The following is a 12685-nucleotide window of genomic DNA, read 5'->3' as shown; positions in this document are numbered from 1 at the left end:
CTATATTTATGCCAATTAAAGGAAAAAAAGGAATTTTAATTACAGTATTATTTTAAAAGCTTTCTTTTAACCATTAACATATGGCTAGAAATAACAATAAAAATGTGCACTGGTTAATATGTTAAGACTTAATTGTAAATATTATCACTGAAGAAACAGATCATATGACACTTTTTACAATAATTATTGATCAAACTAATTATATAAAATGAGCAACTAATGTTTCATACAAAACATATCAGCTGTAGCAAAGAAAGAAAATCAGACTCTGAGCAGCTATTGAAGTGCAGGAGGGTTTCCCTTTCTCTTCGGTGAGCTTTTAAGGAGGGCAAGGGGGTCAGCTTTCACTGAATTTGCTTGCCCTCATTCTGTCTTTCTCTGTCTTTGGAGCAGAGTTTTGTTTTACTATTTGCAAAATATCCCGCACTTTAACTTCTCCAATATTGTAAATACTTGGTTTTTACTGTATTTTTTATTTGCTATCTTACCATTTGTTTTCTTTTTCTTCTTTTGTTTTTTGAGCTGGTCATCGACTGTAATAAAGTACTACTACTAAATTAATGATGAATGAGAAAAATTTCTTTACTCCTACTAAAGCCAGAATCAACACACTTTTAACTAAACCACACCTGTAGAGTTTGTTCTGGCATTCGAGAATGATCTCCTAAAACATAAGGGAGATATTTTCCTAGAACAGAGTCTCTCGTAGAAAGGAGAGTTGTATTGCAATCTCCCTGAAGGTCTGTACATGTACATGTAGCATGAATGAACTAGAGGTGTGCCAGAGTGATTTTAACAGGCATAACTGTGAACAACTGACCGCAATAAATGAGTGCAGAAACTGACCTGCTCAATCCTCTAGCAATTTAACTGGACTGAATTTAGAATGGAGAGAGGACTGAATTTGGATTAATACAGGTATATCATGTGAGGTTTCAAAGTGTACCCTCCATGAGAAATTTAGAAGAGGAAAATCTTCTTCACTTCTACTGTCCAAAATCTCTCTCACTTAAACACAGGAAAGAGTCAAAGTAATACGCTCAGGTTCAAGATGCAGGCCGTTTGTGCTATATTTATTAAATGAACAAAGCACTGTTTCCTTTTCCTCTTTTTTGTACCTGGAATACTAAGTAACAGGGTGAAGCATGCTACTCATAATGTTGAAGCAGCCTATTTCTTAAGTATCCAGCACACTCCAAGCAGCTGGTTTGAAAGGAAACTTTACAAAGCACTCCTCCAAACAGCTTCTCAAGTCTTACTGAATAGTACTTTGAGACTGCTACTCTAGCCAGCTGGAGCTCTGAACAATGGGTGGAGATGAACAGGAACATTTTATTGCTGTTCTGGCTGGTTACAATAACAAAGCATGCTGAGAATACACTAAGACTTAAGTAACTAGGCATACCACCTCTGGACTGCAGAAATCCAGATGAGCTCCAGATGTCTGAAAGATACAGAAATCTGATGCCATCTAATGGCTGTCTGGATTTTTGTAGCCTGGAGGTAGCCTGTGATAGAAAGCATACAAAAAATAGAAAAATATTACCTCTGTTACAAATAAGCTATAAGCTTCTTTCTCTGCATTCTCTGGAATTGTAGAACATACATACTGGTGTTGTCGTTTCAATACTGCAGTCTTTAATGAAAAAATACCATCAGTAAGAACTTTATTTGCAGTTATGCATATCTGAAATAGAATCTTATAAATGTCTTTTCAGGTCTAAGGATTATACTGTTTCTTTACTAATTTTAACTCTTTGCAGAACCAACTGGAGCTATTTTTGTACTAAAAATAGTGAATAACTATTAAAACTATTAAATAAATAATACTAGACTGGTACTAAAATACTATAAAAATACATTTTTATAGGCAATATATGGTAACCTGGATTCCCCACCCCAACAATCAGAACCCTTTTTTTGAGATTTTTTTTTAAAATTAAAAAAAAAAAAAAGGTCACCCAATTTTTTCTCCTATCTTCAATTTGTACCTTCTACAAATATTTTTAATTTGATGATGCAAATAGCACAATGAAACAGGAGATGTTCCATTCTCCTGATTTATCTTTACTTCTTTTTCTTGAAAACAAAGATGAAACAAAATACCCACTGCCTCATCACCTGCTTCTTGAACTCTGAGTAGGGAGCCAGTAAATTTTGGGTGGCATTTTGATCATTCTTAAGGAAGAAGTGAGATTCTATAAATATTTCAGTGGCTTACATTTAGGTGGTAGTAATAGCCCCAAGTAATGACTTTATCATGGCTGAGGTTATTTGGAGTAATCTGGATTGGTGGAGCCCTGTCCTGGTTTTCTTATTTACATTTATTGATAGTATGGCACTAATTCCAAAGAAGTGAGGTTTAGCGCTAAGAGTTCCAATGTATAAAAAAGGCAACCAGCATCTTTCTGCCAATTACCAGCCCAGTAGCCTCCTTAGCATAATAAGCAAATTGTATCCCAGACATTTATATAATAAACTTTTAGAGTAGACCAAATCAGAAAACATTTTACCTGAAGGCCAGGCAGGCTCTAGAGCTGGATACATGGTATTAGATCATGCTCTTATTTTGCAGTATCTAGTTGGAAAATATACTTCTAGAGCAGAATCTGCACTATATGCAGCCTTTATTGATTTCAGATTTGCTTTTGGCTTCATCTCTAAAGATAAATTATGGTGCAAACTCAAGAACTCTACTGTAGATAGGCATCTGCTTCTACCTACATATAAGCTTTATGAGAACTCTAGTTTAAAAGTTAGATGCAATACATAGGGCCATTATACTAAGGAAATTTCTGTTAACAGATGAATTAGGCAAGGATGTACAGCATCTTGGCACCATTTCTGTTTAATTTGTTTACCAATCCTCTTGTGGCTAAGATGAAAATCTAGCTCATCATCCTCCCAAATTAAAGGACAGGCACATGGCAATCCTCCTACATGTGGATGATGTTGTGCTGTTACCTCAGACACCATTTGGTCCAAACTGAGCTTTACATGTTTTATCTGCATATTGTGGTGTGGAAACACTCGTAATTAATCATGCAAAAACTACTGGTATTTGCTAAGTGCCCCCAAATTCATGCCTGGCAACTGAATAACCATCCAGCTGAACAAGTTAAAATTTTCAAATATTTAGGGGTAGTGTTTAATGCATCCAGTAAATGCAGGACACATATAGAGTAAGTTGTCTAAAATGCATAGAAGCAACAACCCTATACAGTAGTCCTTTCACTACACTAGAGGTGCATCATTTATACTTGCTGCTTTAAAAATATTCTCAGCTACAGTGCACTTTTTTCACCTCTTCATTCAAGTCATTAATAAAAATATTGAAAAGCAGATGTGCCCAGACTGAACCTTGTGGCACCCCACAATCCTTACTCCAGTTTGATGACATCCATGAGCACACTCAGAATTCTTGAATAAATTATGTTCTTTATTAACTCTCATGTCCTCCAGCCCATATTTACCTGGCTTGAAATCAGAATGTCTCTACTATAGTCAAATGCTTTGCTGAAATCAAGGTCTATTATGTCTACATCATTTCCACATTCTTATTAACAAAGCAATCTGATCAAAACCCAAGATAAGGTTAATCTGGAAAGATTTGTTCTTGGCAAATCCATGCTGGGAATTACCATGCTGTTTTTGAAATATTTTCAGCTCACTTGCTTTATGATCTGCTGCAGAATCTTCCCAGGTATTTATGTCAGGCAGACTCCTCAGATTCCCTCCTCACTTTTTTTAAAGATAAGAACATTTGCATTTAGTTCTCCAGGATTTGCCAGATATAATGAACAAAAGTTCATCCAGAGATCAACTAATGCCCAAGTAGCAATTCACCTGCCTAGAAATTTAAGCTCAAAGTGAGTAGTAATTCCTGAGTACGTTTCTAACATTTCATGCTTTATTTCCCTCATTGTGGTCATAATTTCCTGATAGAACTAAACTTTCTTGGTGGAGAAAAATGAAGCAAAATAGAAATGTTTTGCCTGATAGCGTTTTGCAGTTTTTATTTAGCAGGAGGTATACTGAATCATTTCATTTCATTTTATTTTGAAGATACCTAAGTCCCTTTTTTGTTTTTAACACCTTTCTCCAACCTCAGCTCATTTTCAGTTTTTGCTTTCCTGACATCCCTGCTTCAGTTCTGGTCTACTATATGTACTTGTTTTGGTGACCAGGACTTCTTTCTGTATTTTTTATGTGTGCATAAAAAAAAAAAAATCAGGACATTTTCTTTCATGTGACTTTAAAAAATATTTTGCAAATGATGATAGTGCAGTTTTCTGCATGTATATACCTATTTTCCCAAAAGTATTTATATGCATATTTTCTGAGTTTTAAAGAGCATTCCAATATTTTCAAAGGAAGCGTGCAAGCAGACGTGTATTTAATTTATCCATTTATTCAATATATATCATTGCATAGTTTTGCAGCAGTTAATTTATCATATGTCTCCCCAATCAGAAACTCCTAGTTGGATTCTGTTAACTATAATATTAGGAGTCACTGGTTATACATTAGTTCTGAACTGAAAATTATAAAATAAAATAATAAATGCAAATATACTGTCTGAGTATCTGTGTTGATTTGTAAAGCTTCATAGCCTAATACAAAAACTGCCAAGGGATTTGGAAACATTAAGGGAAAGACTGATACAAACATTTTCCTGGCCAGAAAGAAAGACAGATCAAACTGTTTTTTCTTGTGTAGAATCTGAACTGCGTTACTGAAGGATTTATCTTCATTATCCTTTTAGACACAGCCTACATAGCCATGTCTGCACATCTCAATTCTATGACAAACATTGGAAAGTAATGTATGAAAGGAAGTATTGCAAGCAATTGCTATTTGTTTAAAACAGGAGATATCATTGGTCCATACAACTATTTTCAGGGTAACATGCATACAAGCTTTCAAAAATGTTTAAGGACTTTAACGTAACTGGACTTCTTCTTCTTTGGGGAAGAACTCCTGTTATGAAAATACCCATAATTCTAAGTTAATACTACATATCTCAATTTTCAGTATAATCCTTCATATTTATACATTGTCAATTTGTAAAATGAAAGTGGCTGAAAGTGTTTAACAAGCTTTTGACTGAAATGGTACAACAGGTGACAGTGAGCAAGAAGTGTGGCGTGGCTTTACACAAGACAGGGGGCCATACAGTGAGCAAAAAATCCATTTAGCCATATAGTGAGCAAAAAAATCAGGATCAAATTGCAGAACAAATATATAAAGGAAAATGAATGGGTTGAGAGGAAGAGGAAGATTATGTGTTTGAACAGAGCTGATGAGACTGTCAAAAAGAACAAGGCAAGAAGTTTAAAGGCAATATGTGAATTGGCATATGGATACAGAGAAAGCAAGGATAATATGAAAAGATATAGTGACTGAGGTTGGTATAAACTAGTTTTAGTTACGTTCCCTTTTTTCTTTTCTCCTGCCAATAATTTATCTTACTATTTTATTCTTTTTCTGTATCCTGCATAATGTTGATTACTCCAAAAAGGAATAGTATTATGGCAACATATGTACTAATAGAAGAGAATATACGTAGTTCAGGGTTGAGCTGTGGAGTCCTTGGGGTTCTCTGAGCTTGAATGTTTTCTTGCAGATGTTTCGTTACCCGTAGGTAACATCTTCAGTGTCCTAGCCAGGTAACGAAACGTCTGCAAGAAAACAACCAAGCTCAGAGAACCCCAAGGACTCCACAACACATATACTGTATGTATGTATGTACGTATGTATGTATGTGTATATGTATGTGTGTGAATTTGGATCTTGTAAAATACAGTGAGAATACTAACAGTATTTCTAATGAGGCATTTGGTTTCTTTCACTTAGAATGTGATGGATATTTGAGGGGGAAAAATAATACGGGTGCTTATCCCAGGCCTTGGGGTAGGATGGCTGGTTTTTATAGTTTAGGTATTTTTTTGGTTTTTCTGTTAGACAAACTGCTGTCTTTTCTTTTCTTTGATATGTTATTTTGTCATTTTACTTCACTGTGAGCCACCCAGAGTCAGGCAGCCTTAAAATTGTAATATTAAATTAAATTAAAATATATAAAATGAACCAAACTAGAGATTAGATACATCTGTCACCCCAACAAACCATTTGAGAATATTTTCTTCTGCAGCTGTAAAAAACTTTTTTCAAGCAATTTAATATTAAATTTTATTTTTATAGTAGTGTTATTTCTTCTGAAAAGTACATTTTATACACACACACCGAGGTAGTCCTCGCTTAACGACCATTACTTTAGCAACTGTTCGAAGTTATGATGGTGCTGAAAAATGTGACTTATGACCGGTCCTCGCACTTACAACTGTTATAGCATCCCCACAGTAATGTGATTGCGATTCAGGCACTTGGCAACTGTTGCACATTTATGATGGTTGCAGTACCCACCGTCACGTGATTGCCATTTGCAACCTTCCCAGATGGCTTCCAACAAACAAAATCAATGGGGAAGCCAGCAGAACGTTGCAAATCATGCTCGTGTGATATTTCGCTTAACAACCAAGGGTAATTAGCTTAACAACTGCAACTGGGACTGCCAGGATTGCTGTCACTAAGCAGAGCAGTCACACAATGTTTTGCTTAATGACCACTCTGCTTAGCAATGGAGTTGCTGGTCCCAATGTACTTTTCAGAACAAATAATATTATTATAAAAATAGTATACAGAATATAAATATATAGAGATCTGTAAGCTGCCCAGAGTCATTTGGGAGTTGGGCAGCATATAAATTAAATAAATGAATAAATAAATATTAATTTTGATATCATTAATAAATGTTCACGAAGAGTTTTTTTTCTCCAGAAGAATCTAGGGCTGTTTCCACATGGATGGCTTTTAGTGCCACCATCTTTTTTTCACTTAGCAAATCTGAGGCAGAAAAATGAAGGAAAGGTTAGAAAACATAGAAGGGTTATATATGGAAAACTATAGGATTCCCTCCCCCTATTCCCCCTCCCCCAATACAGCATGCAGGAGGCAGAGACACTTCATAATAAAAGCCAAATCTAGAAGCATCTTAAGACGACGTTAAACTTGTATAGAGACCCAATGTTCTGATAATAAATCCCAAGATGTTTAACTTTTAAACTACATATGCACTTCCTATTGTTTGTAGTCACACCTGTTTCCTGCATTTGATATGGTTCCTTCCATAAATGCTCAACATATTTCTTACTGGGTCTGCTAAATATAGCTTTATTCAAACATACTGATAACTACTTCAATTATTTTAAAGAGGAAGATCCTTCTTTAAAATACAATTTGTTTAGGCAAAACTACATATGTAGAAAAAAGACATCCAATAAGATGTTCAATTCCACAAGAAACTTCTCAGTATTTTTAAAAAAAGGACTGTTTACATCTACATTTTTTTAAGAGTTGAGAACAAATATAATCAGGGATGTATATCAAACTATGCATGCCACATGACAGCCTTATAAATGTATCAATCAATCATCATTCATTTTATATTTTTTATCCTGAAAATGATCATCTTTCCAAACAGGACAAGAAAAGAAATTACATTCCAACTTTCAGATTTTCAACTGTACCATACCAAGACATTCTGAGAATGTCATACTCTCTAGAAAAACCACTCTTTTTTAATATAGCAATTAGTAATAATAATATTTAATATAGCAACTGTATTAAAAAAAATTACAATTACCACAATAAAAACTAATACAAACTAAAAAGAATAAAAGAATAAAATAAAAAGAATAGAAGGTGCAGAAAAGAAAAAAGAAAAAATAGAAAGGAAAAATAGAAAAGAAAGAAAAAATAAGGATATAGTAAAGAAAAAGAAAACATATAAAGAAGGGATTTCCCCCTTCATCACAAGTATAAACAATTTTAGTAACTTATCACCTTCTCTTAAAATACAACAAATAATCTCTTCATCCCATATCCCATCTCTTACCTATAAACAAATCCTTAAAGCCTCATTTCAGTCCTGATGTCAGCAGAAGTCCATTAAAGATTACCAGAAATAATATATCTATTTTAACCTTGATCAAATAAATCAACTCTATATTCCTTTGACTTCTAACAACCTTGATCTTTAGTCCCATCAAATAATGTCACAGAAATTGATTTTTTTCATTTTTCCTTTGTCCCTTCTCACAAAATTCTTCAAAGCTTTAACAAGACTTTTTTGTAAATCCAATATAGGAACTTTATCCATTATCTCTCTCTCTCCCGGTTTATTATTTGTATATCCCTTTTAATTATTAAGTCATCAGCCGGTTTCTTTTGTATGTCCAGTGTAACATCTTTTTCCATGTCACTCTTATAGCCTGTAATTTTTAAATCCACATTCAGATCAGTCTCAATCTTGTCAGGTAAAACTAGTTCCTCTTCCATAACGTCTTTTGAACACACTCTATCTATAGAGGCAGACACTTTAAAATTAACTTCTTGGTCCATTGTTCAAAAATATCCTTCAATATGTCCAATGTTAAAATATTTTGCTTCATTTTGTATTAGTAAGTCGAGTTTGAGTGTTTTCCTTTAATAGTAATCTTTGGAATTACTAAAAAGCATTTTCCCATGGGAAGGATTCTTTATAATTAATTCCAAAATCTTATTTCAAATTTATCTGGATCTTAGTCCATTTGTAACTTTCTAAAATCTAAATTTTTTTTAACCCATCTCTTACCTATAAACAAATCCTTAAAGCCTCATCATTTCAGTCCTGATGTCAGCAGAAGTCCATTAAAAGTTACCAGACCCTTCTGCTATTTGTTCCCCCCCCAAAAAATATTTTTAAGTCCTTAAACTTGTATTTAAAGCTTCTTTCGCCAGGATTAAAGGAAACTCGTCTGGTGCTGGAAAACTTGTTGATCCAAAGGTTCCTAATAGATGAAAGGCAGTTAACAAGCAGTTTCCAAAAATGATTAGAAAAGGAAGTATGCGAACCCAATGTCCTTTCAAAGACGCCAACCACAGTTTGAGCAAGATGGTTATTCCCTCATCTCTCAGAGCTCTAAAACTGCCGGAGACTGCCGTCTTGTGGTCTCCTCATGAAGAGCAACTGTCTGGAGCAATTGTAGGTGATCTCAAGTCCTCTTCTTGTCCAGAGAAGAATTATCAAAGAGCCGGTCTATTTGCCGGCTCTTCATTCTTTTTGTGGAGGCATCTTCAATCCACCAGTTCTTCCCCAAAAACTACTCGACAGATCTATAAATTCATATCCTCCCACTGCCTGTATTATTTTATTCTTCTGCTGCTTCAGTCAGTTTCTAAAATATTTTAATAGTATTGTTCAGTCTTCTTAATAATCTTCCCCACATACCAAGAACAATGGTCATTTGTAACATCATTTTTTAAATTGCTTGACTAAATAACAATGCAGTCAATTACTTTTTCTACTAACAACTTCATTTTGAAGACTACTATTATCACCCTGGCCTACAGTTGTTTCTTACAGAATGAACAAGGAACAGATCCTTCAAGCTATACTAAATGACCTTAGCTATTAAAATAGTGATATATAGTTTGACATTGTTGTGCTGGTATCACATCTTCAGTACTTCAGTCATCGTATTCATTCAGGTAGGTTCACTGCCTGAAGCAATGATACCAACAGGTGTTTGTATTATATACAATCAAATGTTATAGTGATCCAGTTGGATCCAAGGTTTTTCCATAATTCATCTTTCCAGTTCATAGGCAGTCAACCGTACAAGCATCTAAAGGGTCACTAGTAGGTCATCCTTTGAGCCTCTCTGTTGTCTTGCATGTGCATGACATGCTTTTTTCCACTGGTATTTTTATGCCATCCTTGATGCCATCTTTCAAGTTAGTTCTGTGGCAAATTTCTGCTTTTCTAATTTGTTGTCTAAGTGAGATCTTTACCACTTGTTTTCCCACTGCATGCTGGGTTATTTGAAGCTTTTCCACTTCTGATTTTCTTAGGTTACACACTTCATAGCCATAGGTCATCACTGATATGCCTATGGTGTTGATGATGTCCATCCTTGCTTTGGAGTTTTTCATCTGTTGGAGTATTGGTTTTATATGGTTGAAGCTGACCCGTGCCTCTCTTCTTCAAATGATATCACTTCATCAATTGCATCTGTGCACTGATCTCTTGGTCAAGATAGATGTAGGAGTTGACATCCTCTATTGGCTCATAATCTACTTTCACTACCTGGTATGGGCAAAATTAGTTTCATAAACATGGGGTCCTTTTTTGGGGGGGGGGTAATTTTCAGGCCAACTACTCTGCTTGCCATATTGAGCTCATTTAAACACTGCTTGGCTCCTTGGACACTGTGGCTGATGATCACAATGTCATAAACAAATTGGAGGTGACATCACAAATGTGATTATAAAATATAATACCACTAACTGTATTTAACTAAAGATGTAATGATATATTATCAAATATAGCATAGGAGGTAACACAAAAGGATCTGACATTGATTAGTTAATGAAAATTATTATACTTGCTACATTCCTTGAAATCTGGAGCTGGAGGTTAGGGATAAAAGATGCTTTTGAGAATCTTCAAAGAAATGCACACAATTTAACCACCTTTACTAGATGATAACCTTTTAGGGGAAATTCCTATTTGCTTTAAATAAAATAAATCCACAGGTACCAATGAGCTTAAGTAATACATTTCTTAAATATCATTAAAGTTAAAGATTAGCTCTTTCTTTCAAAACTGGGATGCAGTGATTAACAATGAAACTCAGATGTACATCAGAATATTCAATAAAGCCAACACAAATTTACAGTTCTAAACCAACATGGTCAAGGCCTAGGAAAAAAAGAAAACAAACAAACAGCACTAGGAAAATGAGCAACACACACATGTATCCATCCACTGTTAAGCGATCTGGTTCCAAAGGCTGTCTTTAACAGCTGTGTTTCCACATCTCATTGAAAACCAACAAGCAACAGAACCAGGTTAATCTCCCAAAGGATGACTGGATTGCCAAAACTAAGAAGAGATATAAAATGAGTCAGTATATTAGGTGATCTAGTCCCAGCCTGTTTAAGACTTTTTTAAATGAAAGAATCAGCAATCAAGTTAAGCTTAAAAACAGAAGGATAACAATTCATACTTCACCAACAGCAACTGATTATGAGCAGTGACCTTTCAAACCACTTGAAATTTACTTATATTTGATTCCGTTTTTTGCATTTATTTGTGATGTACCTAAACCACAACCATATTAGAAACTGGATACTAGAAACTGGTAGGATCAGCTACATTGTCTAACTATTTCCTTTCAAGGCTTATTATTACAGTATTGTACAATAAATTCAATGCAACATTCATAAAAAGGTACCTGGAAATCATCATAAGGAAAAAGTAGCATCTCACGCAAGGCATCGTTGAGTATTTGAGTTTTCTTCTGAACAATGATATTTTCATAGTCTATTGGCTCTATTACCTTTGGTTTTGCCTAAAAGATGGAAAAATTTAATGAATAGAGATTTTTATTCTTATACCCAAATGTACTTAAGATGCCATACATATTCATGAGCCTATACAATACAATCCTACATATGCCTACTCAAAATTAAATACCATTGTTTCCACTGGATTTATTCCCAAGTTACAAGTGTACAGAATTACTGCTTTTATCATGAGAAGAGACAGTTTTGAACTTCAAATTAATTATGTGTTTATAAACACACATGAAAAAACAAATATCATAGTCACAAGATAATATTTAGTTCAGTTCTAGATTTACAAATGAAGTATAATCAACTGTGTCTAAAGAAACAAATGCAATCAATTTATTTTAATAAGCTCAGTATTACATAGTCATTCCATCAATTGGTAGTGTTTTTCCTGGTCATTGCATTTTAATCAATTAGCTAATGCATTTTGCAATAACTCTGATTCAGAACTACATGTTAACCACATCTTAACATTCTGATATTCCTATTTTAAACTGGAATATATGTGGGGTAGAGGGTGAGGACTTGCATCATCAAGAACAATGTACAACAGGGCTCCCAATAAAGTGATGAATTCTAGACATACTATTATTATTATGGTTGGTCACACAGTCAGCCAGATGTTTAGACTGGATTTGGCATTTTTATCCACCTATTGAGCCCTTCCAAGGACTCAAGGCAAACGTTGTTTGATTGTGTTAAAGGTATAGTCGCAAGATATAAGCTGTTCCAAGTAAGGCTGCCTTTTGCAATTGACTGATGGTGATTTTGTCAGTACTGATGGTGTTCAAGTAGTGCTCCAGATGTTTTGGATTGCACCTAAGGCACCTATTACTATTGGTACTATCTTTGCTTTCTTTTACCATAGTCATTCTACTTCTATTTGCAGGTCTTTATATTTTGTGATGATGATGATGATGATGATGATGATGATGATGATGATGATTTTAAATTTATTGGGTGCCCAACTCCAGGGGACTCTGGATGGTGTACAAAACTAGAAAAAACATAAAAATGGCTAAAAATATTAAATCAAACAGACAGCCCAGACTAAAATGATTTAGTAAACAACAAAATCAACAAAATAAAATAGGGGCCATTAAGCACCCAGGCCTGGGAGCAAAGCTTTCTGGAACTGTAGGAGAGAGGGTGCCATCTGTATCTCTGTGAGGATGCTGTTCCGGGGGAGGGGGTACAACAGAGAAGGTCTCTAGGTCCCACAAGATGGCAG

General features: G+C 34.7%; 1 protein-coding gene across 5 annotated transcripts in view; it reads right to left on the bottom strand.

The window, feature by feature from the left end:
• The window catches only part of DOCK9 (dedicator of cytokinesis 9), a 135060-nt gene that overhangs the window by 86210 nt on the left and 36165 nt on the right, over positions 1-12685 (bottom strand). For all 5 annotated transcript variants that reach the window (XM_088136499.1, XM_088136496.1, XM_088136497.1 and 2 more), the window contains exons 2-3: positions 11337-11453; positions 1547-1636 (exon numbers count right to left, since the gene is read on the bottom strand). In XM_088136499.1, coding sequence (XP_087992625.1) covers positions 1547-1636; positions 11337-11453 — 207 coding nt within the window. The remainder of the gene's footprint in view (positions 1-1546; positions 1637-11336; positions 11454-12685) is intronic.

This window comes from Python bivittatus, unplaced genomic scaffold, assembly GCF_059951505.1.
Source record: "Python bivittatus isolate LINGU-HERP-01145 unplaced genomic scaffold, Pbiv_v1 ctg000060_np1212, whole genome shotgun sequence".
Lineage (NCBI taxonomy): Eukaryota > Metazoa > Chordata > Lepidosauria > Squamata > Pythonidae > Python > Python bivittatus.
The sequence above is the reverse complement of the archived record's forward strand: the minus strand, read 5'-3'. Positions and strand labels throughout refer to the sequence as shown.